Below are 21,124 nucleotides of genomic sequence, written 5' to 3'. Positions count from 1 at the left end.
TTTTTTTTCAATTTTCGTAAATTATCAACGACTCATTAAATCTATCTCCAGTAATTGAGTAATTAAAGCAAAACTCTATCAGGCTTATTCCTTATTGATTCGTTTGTCTGGGGCGTTTAATTTGAATTTAGACCGAATTTAATTAAAAAATTTTCACTTTCACCGTCTCATAAAATAAAAATAGGGAAACCAGAGCTATATGAAAACATCCATTACACGACATTTAAACTTATGCCTAATTCATCTCTTTCACAGCTCATAACTAATCAAAGGCAATAAAAATATTACCTTAAAGAAAGTACTGAACTAAACAACTATTTTCAATTTCCGTGGATTTTTCCTTACAATAGCAAATTCCAAATTGCAAATCGCTGTAGTAATTTTGAATTCATATAAAAAGAATAATACGGGATGGTCTCATAAGTCCCGATAAACAGCTAAAACGTCTAGATTCAGTTACCCTCCGATTCCGCGAATAATAACGAATAAATATTCATTACGCTGATTAATTAAAGACTCAAGCAACAAAAGAGTATGGCCGTGCGTGAGAGAGTGTTTTGGTGGGTTATAACCGTGTAAATATAAGTCGCAGAGAATATATATATACCATCGGGTGGGTCCTCTGAATTCGCCCAGCAAGGTAACCATGGAAACTCAGTGGTCTCTCACGCACTGCCTTTTCCGCTGATTCACTCTCCCTGTGCCATTCCTTGCGTGATACGAATAAACCTGAGGGAAAGTGTAAGTACATGAGTAAGAGATATACCTACTCTGGTCCTTACCCTGAAGGTATAGCACACACATAGCGCTATATGGAGCACTACTCCCCGAAAACCTATCCACAAAGAAAATTTCATTCGTAGAAGAAAATATTGTCTTGTCAATTTTCCAAATCGCTAATTTTTCTTATGAACTATTTGGTTTTCACACTGAAAAAAATCTCCCAAGTTTTTAGCAATCATCAAGTGACATGAAATTTTGGTAGAATTTTTTATTGAGTCAATTAATTTCTGGGATATTTAATTATAATTGTTAAAATTTCCGGTTCGTACACGACATTGGAAAATCGTAAAAATATTGAAAACTCAATTTCAATTGTATTTGATTCGAGCTTTTATTGAACGATCAACAATCACTGAAGAAAACCGAATTTTCTTGAATTTTGGAAAATTAGTGATGAATCTAGTGATTGGAATAAAAAAATTTCTAACAGAGTAGTCAATTCTGGAAATTTTTGCGTGACAAGAATCATTACGTTCCCAGTCAATGGGATAAATTAATTATTTATTGACATAAAGAAATAATTAATTATCTGGCGTTGTAAAATTGACAAGAGAATGTTTTTTTTGTATGGAGCAAATTGTCTTAGTGAAGGAGAGTATTTCGTGTGAGTGCAGGGAGAAATGTGAAGACTGAGTGCTCGGGATGCCGCAGTCTCTCTCCCCGTGGAGATTGGGTGCGGAGGGTGCATCTCGTCTTCGGGGTATTCCGGGGTTCGAGGGGGTGATAACTCACTTACATGCGGTTCTCAACCTGCTCGGTGTGACGACGCTGTCAACATGACGGGAGAAATAAAAAAAATGGTGCGATAATAGACGAGAGAGAGGACGTCGCCCTCACTTCCTTCCGGGATATTCTCGTAATACTCGGGTTTTAAAAATAAAGAGGAACGTGGCGACTCCTAAACAACCGGAGACTAGTATTTTATTCTATTTGAGACCTCGCCTTCGTCGTTAATCTCTTATTTTCTTGGTTTTCTGGGAAGGGGAAGTAGGTCAATTACACTGTGGGGTTACTACTCTTCAATTTTCCAAAAAGACACATTTCAATCGAATTTATCGCAATTTGGTATTGAAAAATCATGTAATTTCATTAATGATCCTTTTCGCTCTATATACCACCAAAAATTGCTTTCCATTCTTTATCCGAGAAAAACTTTTTATCCAAAAGCAAAGTAGAACAGTTCAACGGCATTCAGATCCCCGCATTCTATAAAAATCGTCCTGTCGTAATTTTTCCATCATTACTATGATTATTATTTTGCATTTTTAGCTTTGACATTTTTTTTCGTCATTTGTCAATTTGTTTTCCCGACTCGCGTCGTTTCCTCGTTCCAATAAAGTCGTCAATTAGGTTTGTAAAAAGTTTTTTAATGAAAGATGAGAGGAAAAATGCGGGGTTTGAGAGAGCGTGGGAGGGGAGGAGAGAGAGGGTCAAAGAGGGAGAAAGAGGAGAAAGAGGGAGAAGGTAATTTTGCGCACTCGTCGTGTCCCCCGTTTTGACGCACAGTGGCCAATTGCGGGATGAGAGGGAGAGGGCAATACCGAATCCCTTAACCAAAGGCAAAAGGCAACAAAGGCCCTCACACCCGTCGGCGGCTATTCTGCGTGACAGCGGTACATATATATATCTCGAATTTTCATCCCAACATAAACCTTTCAAACCTTTACAATATAATGCCGAGAAGAGGCCTCAATTTCATTGCGTCCAGTGCCTCAGCATATTGTAAAATCCGGATGAAATCCTCCATTTAATACACTTGGAAGAGTTCACTGGGGCAGAGCACGTGCATTTTCGCTTGATTCAATTCATTTCAATCCTATCTGCTCACATTATTTTATTATTGTTCCGTTCGATTTCATGAATTGCCAGGAGAATAATAGAATAATGATCGCGTATAATTAATTCTAATTGAATAATGGTCACGGTCATTTAATTTATTGAACCAGTGGGGGAGGGGGGCGTGAAGGACAATGAGAAGTCATTGTTACAAAATTGTTTTTGAAAATTCAATTTAATTCTGATAAATTTTCATTAATAACACGTGAAATATATTCAATAAAACTCCCGTGTCTTTTCTCCAATCCCTCAGCAATACTTGCGCAACCAGCGAACTATTTATTTCTCTCCGTGTGAATGACAATTTTTTGCATTCATTTTTTTTTTGTCGTAAATTGAATAAAAATAGGACGATCAGGTGCGGCTTTTCGTAAAAATTGAGAAAATTTTCGACAGCGGATCACTTTTTTGTTTTTTTTTTATGGAAAATCAGGAATCTGTCACTGCTGATCGATATGCGCAAGAGACTCAACTCTCACCTCAGTTTGCGTACATTATAGGCTAACTCGACATGCCAACCGGCATTACAATTAATGACGCCCGTACTCATGTGTATAATACGCGAGCCCTCGCGAATAGCAAATCGATGGCTCTGCCTGTCGGGAATGCTCATCGTACCCTCAACTAATTCCCCTCTCATATGACCTTTGACGACTGAATTGTGGCTGAAACGTCACGGGTCGGAGAACAGTCCTGCCCGTCTAATCCTTCTTCTCATTATTATTATTATTGGAAATATATATTGTCAATAATTATTCTACTATTCCACTAAAAACTCTGATAATCCCCCTGGAAAAACGTGGACATTTTCCAAATTCAGATTATATAAGACATATGCTTTGAACTTTCAATCTATTTGAATATTATAATATTATATATTTTTAATATTATATATTTGAAATTCGATTTTATTGGACATTGAATTTTTGCGAATGGCATGAGCAGAAATATACGAGCTTGCATTAAAAAATCAATTATATTTTTTTGAAGATAAATGGAAAATTTAGTCGCGGCTTTTAATTGAAATTGAATTAAACCTCAGATGGCTGAAAACTCTTAACTTTGTGACTAAAGTTTTAAGAAATTTCTAACAATCCATTATAAACCGTTAAGGATCGCAATTTGTTCAAATTATTCTAGAAAATCCGAAAATTGACGCGAACTTTTGGAAAACTATCTGGATGATTCTATAATTTTTCCAAGTAACCACTAGCTGGACGAGTACGATAATGAAAAGTGTAGAATATACGGTTGGGTTCACCGCGAATTGAAAATAGTACTCGGCCATCTTCAAGGGTATCGTCTCCTGGTTCACCACTTTCTCCTCGAATATTAGCCGAATAATGGGGAGGCGCCCTGACCCACCCCAAGCCCTAAAGGATTAATCCCCCCGGGACATCAATCAAAATAGTGACCACAAAGTGGTGGTGAAGGTGGCAGCTCGCTGGAGCCGATGTTGGTCGGTGACGTTTGATGGAAATTTGCCGATGGCAGCCGCAGAAGTGGGAGGCCTGAAGACCTGAGTGTATAGAAACAGGCGAGAAAATCTACCTACGACGATGGTTATATCTGTGCACGGGCTAGTGCACGGGTGTGTGCCTCAAAGGCACATGGGCCTCGACGTATTCCGGAGTATTCAGTTACGTCCGGTGCGTCGAGCCGTTGAGTCCGTCGTGGATGACTTCTTCAAAACGAGTTAAGATGCGTCGGGGTGAAAATTCACTCGATAATTCAGTGTCTCGTTGGCTCATGGAACACCCTATCAATTGGATAAACACGATAGTTATCTCGTGATACCAGTCGAGTGTTTGTTGAGCTCTCACGTTTGTCTGTTGACATTGCGATAAATCATATAAATTGGATAATCGTGTAATTTCTTTATTCATCAAGTGTTGACCGTTGGGGGTGGGGTAGCTGATGGATGTGAAAGGCGAATGTTCTTTCTGTTCTCTTCGCAGAGTGAAAAAGTTTCTTCATCTTGGAAAATAATGGATTAATTAAAAGTGCAGTATTTCCATCTAAGAAAACAGTTTATTGAATCAAAATAATTTTTCTCTGGTCGGTTAAGTCGATAACTTTGAGAGACAATCGATCTCCTCCACTTTTTGGGATGCGGAAAAGTGTTGGGTGACTCGAGTCAGTGATTGATAGATGCAGTATAATCTGCCCTTGGGGGTTGAGCTGAAGAATTCTCGGGGTTGGAGGTGATGGCGTGCATCAGAGCTACACGATCCCTCAGGAACTCGTGCGATGATGTCAAAGCAGACTCCACGAGGAGTACTGTTCAGGTATATTCAGGGGTGGAATAGTCCATATGATCAAAAAAATTAGTGAATATAGCCGTCTATTCATTACAAATGGTAATTTCGAACAGTGCACTGTGTTGGCAAATTACACTTGACATTTTTAGCAACGACAAAGTGAAATGGAATTTCTGTAGAATTCTTCATTGACGATTCCCTTGATTTCTTGCGTTGCAAATCGCGGAAAATATTGAGAATTCACTCAATAATTTGTGTTTCTTCTTTTATTCTCAGGATCATTCTAAAAATTCAATCGTTCATTGAAAAATCAATTATGGTTTAACATGAACACCCCAATCTTCTAGAATTTTCAAAATGAGCGAAAAATTTAGTTACCGTATTTAATTGAAATTGAATTCAAACTCCTAAAATTGAAAATTTCGATGATTTCTAACAGTGCAGTTGCATTCGGCGAATATAGTTTCCGATAGATTTCCCATAAATTATCGTTCAGATTTCTGTGAGAAATTCTGTCTATCTACAACACACATGAAGATTGCTTTCTCCCCCATCCCTGGTGATACATTTCATGTGTTTGTGTCCACGTGGCGTGCTTCGTCAGGTCACGTGCCACAAAAATAACACAAAAACCAAACATCGTGATTTACAGATCCAATTACACTTGGTACATAATATTATTAATGTTCTTTAGACAACATTAAATGAGTTATTTACGATCAAGAGAATGCGCATTCGTCCTGAAGTATATCCCAATAATTTCTTTTTCTCGTCAAATCTCACTCTCGTCTCACCTCCCTCTTTCGCGGTGGTAAAAATAGTACCCGGCGTTTCTCTCGGGTTGAAAACACACGCTCAGAAAAGAGAGAACAAACTCTTTGGGTGTAGCGAATAAGAAGGGAGGATAAGTGCAGCCAGGAATAAGTGCAAGATAAGTGTGACTCGACTCTTGGCAGAGTGTGACTAACCCTTTTCACTACCCCAGCGTCATTTACCTCTTATTTTTTTTCTTACTGTTTTCTTTCTTTGTGGACACGCCACTGTATCACTATGAATCTTTTCTGCGGTGATATTAGGTCGCACGTGTTCATTCCACGTTCTGAGCATCTTTTGTTTTCACCAATCCAGACAATTCCTCGCGTACGAAAATTTTGCACGGTTATTTGATGAGTGAGAATTTTCACGCAGTCATTCAATTATTGACAAAGTGGAAAAATTGCTGAAATGGACACTATTAGAAATTCCTGGAAATATCAGTTACAATGATATTTTCTAATAGCAGTAAAATCACCTGCTAATGACACTCTGAACATTTTCATGACTTCCACAAAAAATGAGTGATGAAATTTTCCATCAACCGTGAAAATACAGTTAGCCTCAACGATTTAATCCGTGCGATCACGCGCTGACGTAATGATATTGCCAGGTGAGAGAGTACTGTGCAATTATTGTCGATGGGAACGTGCAGTGGGTGAGGAGAAAGGGAAGAGTTGAAGAATCATTAACTCATCATTGTAAGAACCCCTAACGATTGCCCCTTCGTCGAGTTACGATCGACTAATGATCCACGATCTTTATCATACCATCGTTAATCCCCTGCGCTCACTGTAACCTATCAAATGATCCTTATCAATGAAAATTTCAATTGAATTTTCCTTTCCCCGTTGTTTCAGATCTATACCGACTGGGCGAATCACTACCTCGAGCGCGGTGGCTGCAAAAGGCGGGTCAGTGACCTTCAAACCGACCTCTGCGACGGTGTCCTGCTGGCAGATCTTGTCGAGGCTGTCAGTAAGTACTCAATCAGTCATTTAAGATTGTTATCGCCCACTGTACACAGCAATATTTCTCTTCTTCGGCGGAATTTTTCAAAGATTATCTTCTACCCTTCAAAATTCATTTTCCGATGATTTTCACGCAAAGACCAAAAAACCAAGACTTGTAGAGCATGTCTTACTCCATTGCATGAGTGACAACATTATTACGTTTTCAAGACAACATAGTAAACTTAATAATTGGGTACATAATAATTGGGTATTGACTAACAGTATAATACGAACGGTTAAGTTCGTTCAATTATGGGCACTGGACAGTTACCCAAGTAATGCATAAATCCAAGAGAGAAATTATAAATGTGGGGAAGAGGCATGAGGCAGCAGTTAAACTGGCGACATGGGTCACGCGTCAGTGGGTCGCGAGTGCACGGGGAATTTGATATATCTCGATTGCGCATTTTTTTTTTACATTTCAAGAGTTGCAATCTCGTTTACATCTCAATTTCGCAGTTCTCCTCGTGGACTCGCAATTCTTGGCATTAAATTCTAAATATAGTCCCCCTCTAATGCTCGCTAATCATCAATGGTCATGACTAAATTGGCCCATCGAGTAATATCTGATGATAAACGATAGAATTAATCATCGAGTGTTCATTCACTCATTCTCTTCATTCACTTGAGCTCATTCATTTATCATTTTCAATATCCATTTGCCGCATGCCAATCAATCATCTACGCAAATAATTTCCATTTTATTGAATGCAAATAAACCATCTCTTAACGGTACATCCGCATGAAATTTATTTGAAAGATAATAAAAGACTGCGTTGCATGCACCACCCGACAATCGAATATTCAAGTATTCACCTCACGTTGTTTCTCCTTTTTAGCCAATCAAAAGGTGATAGACATCAACCGGAAGCCCAAGAACGCTCAGCAAATGGTGAGTCCTATCACTTCATACGAGTATTCAATTCTCTGAATCAATAATATTATGCCGGGGGGACAATTGATTTTTCCCAAGTACATTGCGTTCGTCATGAAAGTCCCGTCTGAAAAAATATCTGTCGACAATCTTCATGAAGTTTGCACAACAATCTTCGTAAGATTGCGTGGAGAATCTTTATGCTGAGTCAAATTTCTTGATGTTAGAAAAGAAGTTTCCAAATAGAAGATAACTTTTTTCCAGCATGAAGAAGTTTTATTAAATCTAGAAACTTCTTTGCTGGCATGAAAGTTTTTTTCTTTGTGGAAAAAAAAACAAGGGGCCAGTTGAGAGATATCGTTTTCATTAAGACCCATAGATGACCTAGAGATAAGGATTCTCAGAGTAGGCAAACATGAATGGGCCGCTCCTTTATGGATTACCAATGCATCTCCGGGAAACGGGCCACGTCATATCCGGGCATTCGTCGGCAATTTGCATAAGCCCGAATGAAACATCTATTATCACCTCTTGCCCCCTCTTCAAATTCATTCGGTGTTTGTTTTTACCGTGAGCACATGCTTCTCTGAAAAATTTATTCTTTTTCCATTGCCAAATGTTTATTTTGGTACTGCGGGCCATTCGCTCATTCATCGGGTTTATCTCGCTTTCTATCAATTACCAACGCTCAATTCATTCGCATTGATGTGCACCCGGTGTAATCGACCGATCGATGGCTTCAATATTGACGTTGCGCTCAATTTCATTCCATATGACCCCTTTTTGTGTACAAGAAGAGCTGTTTCAATCAATTGCTCTGGCTCTGTGGTGTATCGTTATCACTTCTGCTACATGTGGATTAATTGACGAGTTGTCAATTACTCCATGAAAAAAATTATCGAATGAACATCTGGAAAATACCAAATCGACCTCAACCTTCACAACATTCATTTCTTAAGGTTTTACCTGCACTGGAATACCTTGAAATGTTTTCCCGAAGCGATTGTCGAAATGACAAAAAATAACGCTCATTTCTCTACTGCATTTCCCTCATAATTCTCTAATTCTCATTTTGCAACTCCTTGAGTACTCCATAAACAATCTATTCTTCCCATCTCAAGTGAACTTATCTCTAACAAACTCACTTCCCAAAGGAAAACATGTTTTTCTCGTGTACCCTGCAACTTGCAACTTCTTGTAGCAACACTTGTAAGAACCATGACAGGTTATACAACAGACTGCCGATCAATGGGAATTATAATTTAAGAACAATATTTGAGGTGAAAAAATAACAAAGTGAGTCTTGTGTATCCGGAAGCCGAGCGAAATGCCTTTTCGAAAACCGGGACACGACCCAATCTATTTCTATTTCATGAAGCACCTCTGTCTCCAACTGTATACGTATTTTGATGACTCATTCGTATTAGTCAAGCTCACCTAACGACTTTCCACGATTATCTATAAATAAATATTTCCCTCGCTCACTGTTGCCTTCAACCCTCGTTGATAACCCAGACGCATAAATAATTAAAAGTGTTCAATTTCTTTGAAGAGTTCTTTTCCTCTCGAATCGTTTTCAAAATATTCATCGATTTTTGATTGCCATTTCCGGCGTACTTAATGGACATTTTTATCGTATTGTACACATATTAGGAATCGTTTTTTGTGTGCGTACCCTCACCTTTCTCGGTATTCTGTAGTCACGAGACCCTGGAGATAACCACTAGTAATTAACATCGTTGATCAATACCTCAACTCTACGCTCACTTGGAGTAAAAGGAATGGAAAATGAGAAAGTGAAGGTGAAAAAAGGAAATAATAACGAGAAAATGATGTGTTTGCTAGTTTGGGATATCGAAGGGGTCACTGGGGATCGTGGAAAAAGCATCACACGGTTCAGAACGTCTTCATTGAACCGTTATGCTCTCAACCACTTGATCCCGGTGGATTGTCTCAATCGATTGGATTATAAATCCTGACTGGTACTTGCTTTATTGATAGAGCAACATATACTTCTCGTTGGGGGAATAATATCCATGTGGGTGGTTCCAATCGTAGATATCAATTCCATTCAATGGAGAACTTTAATGTTGTTATTATTCGCATATCAATTGATATTGGAGATTTTTTACGAGTAGAGAGAAACAATGGGAGTATTTTCCCATTCAGTTCTCTCTGATAAAAATATTCGACTGACAAGTAAATCGTTATGGACGATGGTGGAAAGAAATCGATTGTTAAACATTTTTTTTATATCAAAAGTATTTAACGGAGTGTGGGATAATATGCACATGTTTTTATTTAAATTGGTGTACTGGCAATTGAGACTGTCGAAAGTTTATCTCGCATCCCAGCATAGGGTACTATCTAAATTGACAATCGACAATTGACAATCATTTAAGCATTATCAGATTGAATGTCAAATTCATGATTTCGAAAAAAATAATTTTTTTAGGTTTCAATGATGGAATAAATTGAGTACAAAAAAAGTTTTTGAGGCGGAGCCAATTAGAATGGCAGGCCTATTTGGTGATGTACATTATTATTAGCGATTTTTTTTAGCACTAGGTTCCTTTTTTTATTTTTGGACAATCGCACTTGACAGTCTATCAATGAACTAATTGCTAAATTACTCTGTCGATTTATTTGTTTAAACATGAAAAAATGTAAAAAATTAGGAATAGAACAATTTTTAATGATGTCCATATTATCCCATCACTTCATTATTATTGGCTTTGAAATAGACTGAAAACATCGGTTTCTTTGATCAATCGACTCCTCGATTTTTCTCATTGAATATCGGCTTGGATCAGTTGAAATTTTTTTCGTATGGAAAAGAAGAAATGCTGAACGCCCATGTAGTCTTTTTCTCCCCTCAATTTTTTTCTTCTTAAATGGGAAGCTATTGTGAGTCTCTGGTGGAGACGAAAAAGCTTCTGCGAAGCAGGGAAACACCTATTAAATTGTGGGAGCTCTGTGGACATTTTTAAGGCACGTTTTGCTCTCGCCGTTTTCATCTGTAAAGAGCCTCCAGGAAATACCGACAAGACCACCTGTAGTCATCGCTGCCCATGACGTAGTATAAAAACGAAATGAGGAAAGTCGTTTTCCCGTGTTGTTGGGGGGATACAACAAGCCTCTAATTCTTCCATAAAACCACAGAAAATTATATTACCGGTGTCTTAGTGCGCTGTTGGAAGAAAATGGAAAATTTCTGAGCAACTGACTAGTAATTTTGAGGAGAGGATCGTTAAATATCTTGAAGGAAAAAAATCATGTAGTTTCAAGTTTGACTGAAACTTCATTAAAATTTAACACTTAACAAATAACGCGACGTAACTTGACGAAATAATTGAATTAAAATTCACTCTTTCTACTGATCTTTCTAAAATTTTGAATCTTCAGCAACGAAATTCTTGAAAATTCCACTGGAGATGCAGATAGAACTTTCTGCCAGTATCATTATGATTTAATTGGAATTTAAGACGTTTCGTTGTAATTATTCATAATTGAGGAAAATAAATGATTGAGGTCAAATGATAAACTATAAATAATAATATCATCATAAAATGATTTCTACAAAAAAAGTTTTCTCCGCGAAAGTGTCCTCGATAGACGGAAAGAATTTTCTTGAAAAAAAAATCTGCACTGCTTACATTTTTTATTTACGAAAGAAAGGTCGTTCCCATTGTGAAAAAGGGCCCAACTATCTCTTACGTCATTGTCCCTTTTCTTGTTGCTTTCGTAAAAACGGTAGACCCCAGGAATCCCCAGGAGGATCCACGTGGTTCCTCTACCTGGAATTCCGCCGGTTGTCCACGCGTTACCGCCACCACTACCCCATTTACCTCCCACTACAATACCTTTTATTCATTCTCTCTCACTCCTCTGGTTTTTTTCCTCTCTGTCAGTAGCACAGTCTCTCGAATTGTCGAAGGCACCTCGTGCATGTGCCTTTAACATTTTTCTCGAATGTGTTTGTGTTGGGGGATTACCTCTATACCTCGCGCGTTGAGATCTTTCATCGGTTAGTGCCTCGTGAGTGGCTCGGTAGCACGGATGTTGACGCCATCCTGGCTGTACTAATGATTTTTCAAATTCAACGCGGGAAAATTTAATGAATGCGCGAGAGTTTATGAAGGGAGCAGACTATTTGAATTGACAGGGTTGAATCCTCGATTATTTTACGTACATCACTTTCAGGAATTTGTCAATCAAATTGCAACGTGTGTCATGCGAATGCAGAGGGTGGAGTGAAGGTTCAGTGAAGGTTAGGGAGGGGAAATCAAAAAAGAAGGTAGAGAATTAGTTGACAGAAAGGGCAGGAGGTGAGTGGCACTTGAGACAGTTTTATAAATAGAAATTGAACATGCAGAGTTATTTCACTGGCAATTAAGTGACAAAACGACGGATAGTCGAGGAGATCTTTCAATTGAGGTTTTATCGTTTCTCGGGATTTAAAATGATAGCCGGGTGCGCCAGGGCAATGTTGAGGTGATGTTTAACGGAGGGGATCTTTAAGGAGTTGATGAAGACTTGAGGTTGATTGTCGGATCGGGGGATTTTTAGCTTTACGGGGATCACTTTCACGGATTTGAGGATCAAATTGCGATGTGTGTGATGCGACTGCAAAGGGTGCAGTGGATAAGGTGAAGGTTCAGTGGTTGGGATGGTGAAATAAGAGGAACGAGCTGAGAAGTTGTTGAAAGAAAGGACAGAATAAGGAGGTGAGTGGCTCTTGAGACAGTTTTATAAATAGAAATGGAACATTCAGGGTTATTTGACTGGCAATTAATTGACTAAACGACGAACTGTCAAGGAGATATTCCAATTGATGTTTTATCGTTTCTTGGGATTTGAAAAAGATAGTCGAGTGCGCGTGCGCAGGGTCGAGTTAGTGTTTACTGAGTGACTCTTCAAGAGCATGACCTTCGGTACCACTGGTTAGACTCTGGTGTTTTTTAATGCTCATTGCGGTTAGTTACGTTCATTTGGTATCAACGTAGAAAAATCTCAGGGTTCAGTCGTTATGAAGACACGAATTGTCGTGACCCGATTAGTTCAGCTCGGGGTATCGTTCCAAAAATTGTTCTCATTTTGTCGATAGTTCAGGTCCTGGAATCTGATTGGTACGGCTTCACAGCAATTTGCGAATTGTTCGGGAGGAGATAACGAGGTACTTCGGGGCTATTTTGAAATTTAAATGGAATTGCTGGGACAGGCAATTGGTGGTTCGTCTAGTTGAGGGATTTCTTGAGCTTCCGGTGTAGAGCAAAAAATCATAACAACCGGGAAAGAACCAAACGGTTTTTACGGGAGCGAGGCCATTATGGACGGCTTAATTGAGATGTTTGTTTTTTTCCCTCGTGACTTGCAGTCTTCTGGTCTAGTTCGGATGGCTTGTAATTATTTGGTATTTCTTTATGTTCGAGTGAACATAATTGTGTTTTTTTATACATATAGCTGTAGTTAAGCAGAAAAGCTGTTTGAAGGAATGGACTGAGTGTCGATGTGGCAATTATTTACGGTATTCATAATATTTCTATAAGGACCGTTCATTTCGAATTTTCGCAAAAATAAAAGATGGATCCATTTTCATGACGTGAGTTTGCATTTCATTTCAATCATTTGCAATGAAATGAAAATGAAATGAAATGATTTTTCAAAAATCAAAAAAATTCAAAGAAGTTATGGTTCCTGTTTTCGGCATTTACTGATTCGTAAATGAAGAATTTTGCATAAATTCCATGTGATTTTGTCGTAGAACAAGCTTTTTTGTTAGAAATTTCAAAAGTAATTTACTGAAAGTCCAGGAGGAAGGATTGAGGGATTGAGGGATTGAGGGACTTTTCGTGTGAGTAAAGAAATGATTTCCTGCGTGCAATTACCTCGGAACATTATTAACCGAGAGCGAGGTAACATCTCGCGTGACAGAGATTTGTCACGCGTCGAGTGGTCCTTGAAGCCGCCACCACCCACCGCAGACCAGCATTCCGGGAAGTTTTCAAATTAATAACCATCTTGAAAAGATAGATAATATCGTTTTTTGCGGGGGGTTTAAAGGTGGGAAGGCGTTAGCACTAGTCGTAACTCGATGGCTCATCGCCGCGTGCTGCAACGGGACAAAGTCGTCGTCGAGGTTTTTCTTTTCGGTGGTATCTTCACTGGTGGTTATAGACCGCCCGCGTCGCCAGGCTTTTGTAGTCTTATCTAGCCTTCGGTGGATTCCGAGACTTCCGGCTGCTTCGATTTAGTGGTTTTGCCGGATTAATCAGACGCTGTTGTTGTCAACCGCGAGGTCGCGACACTTTCCGGGAAATGAGATACGTCGAACAATGAATGTGAATGGGTTATTTGTAAAGATATTGAGTGTCAAAGGTACAGTGTTGGGTTGCGGGGCTATATGGTCCAGTCGCCTTCTCCATGGCGGCTTATGGAAACTCAATAGCTGGATTATCGTACAACTATACGCAAATTCCGGGACTTCTGCGCCGTATCCAAGATTCAGTGTACTTTGTAATGCTTCGGAGTAGTGTGGGCAGGCTTTATGGGCTATTTTCACTATTTTTCCTGGCCTTTATCATTCTAGCTCTGAAAATTCTAGTTTCTCATTTTTCATTGTAAACATTCTTGAGTCAATTGTGGCGGGTATTAGGATGCTTGATTACGATATTAGACATATCAAAATTGAAAAAAAAAAACATAATTCTGTATTGGTCCAGATTTTGATTTTTCCATGAGACGATGCATTTTGCGTATATTCGGGTCATAAACGACATTAGGACGCAAAAAACGTTCGAAACGCAAAATCGAAAATAAAAAATTTTCACCCTGGCCCAGGAGTCTGATTTTTGAATTGTGAAGACGACATGTGGCTTTTCCTCAAAATCAAATTTTTTAATCTAGCAACTTTGATTCACGGTTCAATATGTAACATTTAAACGAGAAGAGTTACTTTTTTTTACTTTTATTCACGTGATAGGAAAAACCCCTCAACAGACCAGGAAAAATGAAAACAAAATGTTTCGATTAAGATTTCCGATCTATAACTCTCGGAGTAGGAAAGACATTCTCTTGAAAATGACCAGCTCATTATGGTGAAATTTCAATTATTTTTCAACAGCGTTGTGATCCATTCCGCGATATCATTCAGAAATTCATCGTCCTTCATACCAGCAAGTCGAGCGGATCGAATAGAATTCTCACATATGACTGGACGTTTTGATCTCTCGAACTTTCTCACACGGTATCGTATTAGTTACTTAATCCATTATTCCTTCCAATTCAAGCAGTAGTCGACGGTTTCCGTTCTACTTGGCAAAGTTAATTAATTTCTAAGTGGTGTCAGGTTGACAATGTATCGGAGGTTGTAGGCTAATGATTGTTATTCATGAGGGTGTCGAGTGATTTCAGGGATTTATCGCTGAGATTTAATGTAAATTCTTTAGTGCCACTTGATGTGTTTATCAGGGGCGCCGGACAGATCGTAAAAAAATAAAACCTCGCGGAGAATGGAATATTAATCGGTCGGTTAACATCTCTTGAAGAATCTGGAGAATGCCACAGTCAGGGGAAAAAAACCTTCGCAAATTGTTTTATTCTAATTTAAAAAACCAATTCAGTAGCTGAGTGGTAAAGTGCCATGAGTCACATTTAACAGTTTGTTCAATATCGATTGATCTAACAAATTCTTTTAGGCACTCAAAAGTTTCATGATTAGCTACCAAAGTCTCTTAACATTCCCTCCGTGAATCAGTTGTTAAAAAAATGTTCAATTCTGATGAATGTTAATTTTTCCATTAAAAAAATAGGCAAAGCTATTGGAATATTCAGATGCAATTTCATAATTTGCAAAATAATAACTAATAATTAACACATGAATGATTGCAAATGGACTTGGCTTGCTTGATCTAATTTGATTATTTTAATTTGAATGTTCAAAGTGAAATATTAATCGAGATAATTCAATTGACTTTCGTGTGATTCCACGAATAATCAGTAACATTTTCCACTACAATTAGGAGAAATTGTTGCACGTGCATTTGAAACCAATTAACCCGACTGACGAGAGTGCGAGTGCTCGCCAAGTTTACATATAAAGCTCGTCGATATTTTCCCATGGTGTTGTTTAATGAAAATACAGTCACGTTCGTGGTGGAATCGGTCGGTGAGAATCGCGACTCGAAGTTAGGAAAAAAGAATGAAAAAAAATGTTGAGTAAAAGAGAGGGAAATACGGAGGAGTTAGCGGGAAGTTGCGGCAGATGAGAGCTTCCACGTAGCCACGTGCGTAGAGCGAGACAACAACACGTTTCCACTTGGAAGGCAAATATAATGAGAGACCTCATTGTCCATCGCACCACACCAATATCACTCAGACTCAATTAGTCACTCAGGATGCATCATAAAACATTTTTTTTTTCATTGAAATTTATGGCTTCTTGGAAACGTTCTCCAGTGTTTAGGAGAATCAAAAAATGGGGTGGTGGGGTGGCATGATTTAGTATCGCAGAGTATCGGTAAATTCAAGAAATCTCAGGATCATGAGCAATTTATGAACGGCCAATTTTATCTGAATGCATCCAAAAATTATTGATGATCAATGATAATGCCAATCATTCGCCTAATATGTAGTTCATCCAATGGCTAAAAAAAGTCGGGAGGAAAAAGTTTGGGAAAAAAATGAAAATACCAATGGTAAAACTCGGCGGGTTTAATTTTATCTTACACAATACTGAAATCGTTGGAGGTCCTTGGCACTATTCGCACAAGCCGCAATAGTTTCCCCGAGATTACCCGCTATATAACACTCACACGATCCTTCCTGTCTCTGGTTATGTACACAACAGCATTCCCCCCCTCAGAGGGCATTAAATCCACCAATGGAGGCTCTTATCGTTTTCTGTTACCCGATATCCTTGCTTGTGTTTCCAGTTATAACGATAATTGCCGGTGAGGTATAACGACGCGTGTACCTGGGGATGCTGTGGGATTATATGGGAAAATGTTGGATGACTTGGCCAGAATGGCTTCGACAAATTACTTATTCCTCGGTGCACTTTGGCAATGAGACAAGAGATTTCCTTCCCGCGTCTCTTCCTTGCCGAGATTACCCAACTCCCTCGTGATGATATATTTTATATCAATTTTATGATTCAGGGTGACGGAATTTATGCTAGGGTCCATCGTTAACTCAAGGCTCTTCACCTTTTTTCACCATTGGGGAATCACTATTTTATGGGAAAACCGCGAAATTATATGGGAGTGTTTATCAGGTTGTTCACGGAAAAGGCCGTACACTTTTTGAGGCTAATTGCCCATGTAATTGGACTTTTCTTCTGAGCTAAATGTTTCAGGAATTGGAAAACTGTAATAACTAGTGTTGACCAAGTTTTTTCATGAACCGAGAAAAGGGGAATTCACCTAAAATGAAAATTCTAAAATTAAAGTTTCATCCTTGCAATCGATTTAGATAAAATCTGACGATTCTTGCGACTAATTCCATAAAGTATTATGTTATCTCCTCATTATATTATCACAGAGGGATCCAACCCCCCCGGTAGACATCTTGGAATTTCCGACTCAAGAAGAGCTAATTACGATACGCAGCGTATGAATAATTCAGTGCAGATCTATTACCCTTTAATCTTGAATTAACTTCTATTTTATTTCATCTGATAACGGAAATTTTATAAAAAAGTTAATTCTAGTTCTAGTAGAATTAGGAAGATGATTCAGCTCCGAGTGGCCGAGATAAATTCTAGATAACAATCGCGAAAAAAAATGATACAATTCCGCGTCATCTGATTTACATCTCAGAATGATAAAAAAGTGCGTAAATCCGTGTATACGTAGGGTGTCTCAGACCGGCTGTCTGGCCGATGCCTTCAATCTCACGGATTGCAGGGTATACGGGTGGTGGTACGTCGCATATATATTTAGAGACAGGGATAACCCGGTGGTAAGCTCGTGCCATCGTGTAATAATACAGTCGAAAACTGACGGTTGGAATATATAACACAGAAGTCGACCGACTGCACATGGCCCACCAGTTTAACGCACAAATGTGCTATATTTTTATTTCCCCGAAGCTTTCACCATCATTTCCACACCCTCACTATCATCCGGAAGTCACATCTCGATGCCCTATTCGTGGGAAATAAACCACAGCTCATTAACACGCTTTGATACCACATATACAGTGTTAATTTCTGCTACACCAATTGAATTAAAAGTACGTCCATATTACCCCGCACTCCCCTATATAAACTTATAAATTCAAAATTTTACGGATCTCACGATTAATAGATTAGAAAATGAAATTAGAGAAAATTAGAAATTACCGCTAATATTATTATTTAGTGGAGATCATTCATAGTTGCCTGCTGATATGAAATTTAAAGAAAAAGAATAAAAATTTTCTGAGATTTGTTATTTAGCAGACAATTTTGAGGGTTGCATGTCCAAATCCAATTTTGGAGTAATTAATATCTGATGAATATTGTTTGGTGGCGAAGTTGATGAATAAATGCCATCAATTTATCATTACACCAGCAAGTGAAGGAAGGTTTAATTAAGACGAGAGAAGTGCCTCTTGTGTGCAGGAGTCGGTGGAAAACTTTCCATTAATCCGCTGTCTACCGTCGAATGGGATTAATGAATTCGTGCAAATTTCGGAGATATTGTGGTGAAGAGGACGACTCGAGTGGGGTAGCAAGGGTTGAGCGCTGTTTACCATGTATTTATGAGTGGTGAAAGATGGGAATTGATATAATGAGACTGGTTGAACACGTGGGCATTAGTTTTTCATTAGGAGCATTTATTTTCGTCGGCCCCGTTTTAGGGTGCATTCGGCAATCATTCGGAGGCTGCTACGGCTCATTTAGGCTCATTCATCGTTCCCTCTCTTGTTATCTATTCCGGGGAAGCGTAAATCAAATAATAACTTTCGTCGATGATTATAATTACTTCGGAAAGATCGTTACATTATTTAGGACTCCGAGTCTAAACGTGTGCTACAGTGAAAATCTTGAAACTAAATGAATTATAAATTCAAATTAACCGCCAGAGACGATTGTCTCGAGACTTTCGAGATATCGATAATTATTTACCGCCATATATAGCCAAATTTAGAAAGATGCGGTAATCTTTTTCATGACCGTTTAGTATAGACCGAAAACTCAGCAATAAGAGCTAAATTTACTTAAATCGTTTAACCGCTTCGCTACTGGACTAACGCACCATTGATAATAAATAACCAGTATATATAATATATTTTCGACTACTTCAACGGAGTTTTTGGCCTTCGAAGGCAGTTATTTTTGCATATTTCATGAACTTTTTTCAAAGCGCGTGCTCCGAATGAACGATGAAAATTATACGGAACTGGGATTTTTCGAGGTCAACATGTAAAAATCACAGGACAATTTCCGTTTATTTCCGTTCTCGGAAAGAAGAATTTTCTGAAATAAAAATTATGCACCTAAGTAGTGCTCGTGAAGATTCCGGGGAACTGAGTGAAAAATCCTTGCAAATATGAATCTTTCGATATTTTTTGTGGGTATCGAATTCTATTGAATCGAGAACTGGCGATGTGCACTTAACGAATAATTCAATTGATCTCGTTATCTGTACCCTGGAATGAGCGTGCAAAACGTGCAGAGATACACCTTCGTTAAGACCGTTTATTTCCGTCTGGTGAGGTCCACTGACAGTGGGTAGACGCCATTAAACCAGAGGCCTCTAATAAGAGGGACCAAATGCGCGGCATTTTTTTTCTCTCCTCAAACATTCAAAAGACAGAATCTTTTAATCAACGTAATCGGGGGCCTCACCCTCTGCCACTAGAGAAATAATCGATAAACAAACGGAACCCATTATAACCCACCCGGAGTTTATCGATGAAGATTTTCCACACAATCTGCCTCTAAATGATATAATGATAATTGCTGGAATTTAATCAATCATGGAAATAATGACTCAATCGCGGTGATAGAGTTTTGAGAAAATATATAATAAATAAAAATATATTTATATTTATTATATAAAAATATATAATAAATCTCTCAAGTAAATGGCAAGAGTAATTTTGTCTTTTTTAAAAATATTATTGAAGAATAATAGCGTGTGGCGGACTCGGTGGAAAATGTTCGGGTGTAATCACATGGAGTGGCGAATGGAAAGCCAGAGTGACCGAGACTACTATATAATGTAATAGCTGGTGGTTGGCCACGATTCCGGAACTGAGATATATGCCTGGCCCCGCGGGCCAATACTTCTACATCGCCTTCAAGAGTCACCAGCATACAATCCCATTACTCCACCTGGACAACACTGTTACAGTTGTATCTCTAAATGCGAACATAACGCCGCACAAACCACTGCCGTTGTTAAATTCCCTGTCAATTTATTTCTCTATTTGGATTCAATTCTTCAACCGAAGTCGTTTTGATTTCATTCCCGCGATAGAATACAGTCATATCCTCGAGAATTAATCGCCCCACTCGAGTCTATTACGTCCTCTGGAGTATAACTCATGATTTCATTATTATGATTGATCAGTCCTAGAAGTTTGGAAAAAATACGACAAAACAGATATCGATTGATGTAAAATCACTCCTTTCTCGAGGACCGGAAAGCAGGTCACAAAGGATAATAATTATAACTTTAGTTGTTGCACATTTGTCAACGTCTCGACTGCTGAACACACCATAATTACAGCCAAAGAACAATATCTTTCCGTACTGATGCTTAATTGCATTTGTCAGACTCATCTGGACCTGAGAATAGAGAATAACAAGAATTACGTAAAAAAATTAACTGATTCGTTAATGAAGAATTCTACAAAAGTTATATTCCAGAGTATAGCACAGTATTTTGTCCCCGCGATAAGTGGTTGCACATAAAATTTTCGAATGCAGTTGATACTGGAGGATTTGAAGGCTTGAGACACGCGGTAGCTCCGCGAGAGAGTATTCCTGGAGGCGCCCAACCGGAGGGGGACACGTTTGTACGAAGACACTACCATAAGAGGACATCTCTCGCGATATCCTGTAAATGCCGTCGCACTGCGTATAATATGAATGCCATCTCTCAGGGCGCGCCCCCCCCATCCCCCTTCCCCCCGATTTATTTAGCAATAGTAATTTCACCATTTACCGTCATTCGTCGGTGGACAAGGAAAAGAAAAAAATAATTCGAGGAGAGAATTAAGAAGGATAAAACGATGGAGATGGCAGATAAGTAGCCATTCTCGTCGTTATCTCTCCGAGTCCCTGGAATATCCTCTAATGGCCCTTTTTCGACTATCAGCCATCTCTGCCTTCTTATTTTCCATTTTCCCCCTTTTAGTTTCTTTTTTTCTCCTTCACTTTCTGTAACTCGGGCTTGAACCCGAGGCCTCTTTCACCGTATCAAAGTGATCCTCGTGTTTTTCCCAGGCATGAGATTCGTAAGCAGTTTCAACTTTTTCTCGGTCGTTTTTCGTTTTCATTTTCCTTTTGCTCTTTCCGTCGTATCCCGGCGACACGGTCCCACGGGATACGC

The 21,124-nt window shown here is 38.8% G+C and overlaps 1 protein-coding gene across 1 annotated transcript in view; it reads left to right on the top strand.

Moving 5' to 3' along the window:
• The window catches only part of LOC105264394 (protein sickie), a gene marked incomplete in the record, with an annotated part of 111,420 nt that overhangs the window by 42,741 nt on the left and 47,555 nt on the right, over positions 1 to 21,124 (top strand). Inside the window, 2 exon segments of the mRNA XM_011301231.1 lie at positions 6,554 to 6,671; positions 7,546 to 7,598. Of these exon segments, the coding sequence (XP_011299533.1) occupies positions 6,554 to 6,671; positions 7,546 to 7,598 (171 nt within the window).

Source organism: Fopius arisanus, unplaced genomic scaffold (genome assembly GCF_000806365.1).
Source record: "Fopius arisanus strain USDA-PBARC FA_bdor unplaced genomic scaffold, ASM80636v1 scaffold00020, whole genome shotgun sequence".
NCBI lineage: Eukaryota > Metazoa > Arthropoda > Insecta > Hymenoptera > Braconidae > Fopius > Fopius arisanus.
The sequence above is the reverse complement of the archived record's forward strand: the minus strand, read 5'-3'. Positions and strand labels throughout refer to the sequence as shown.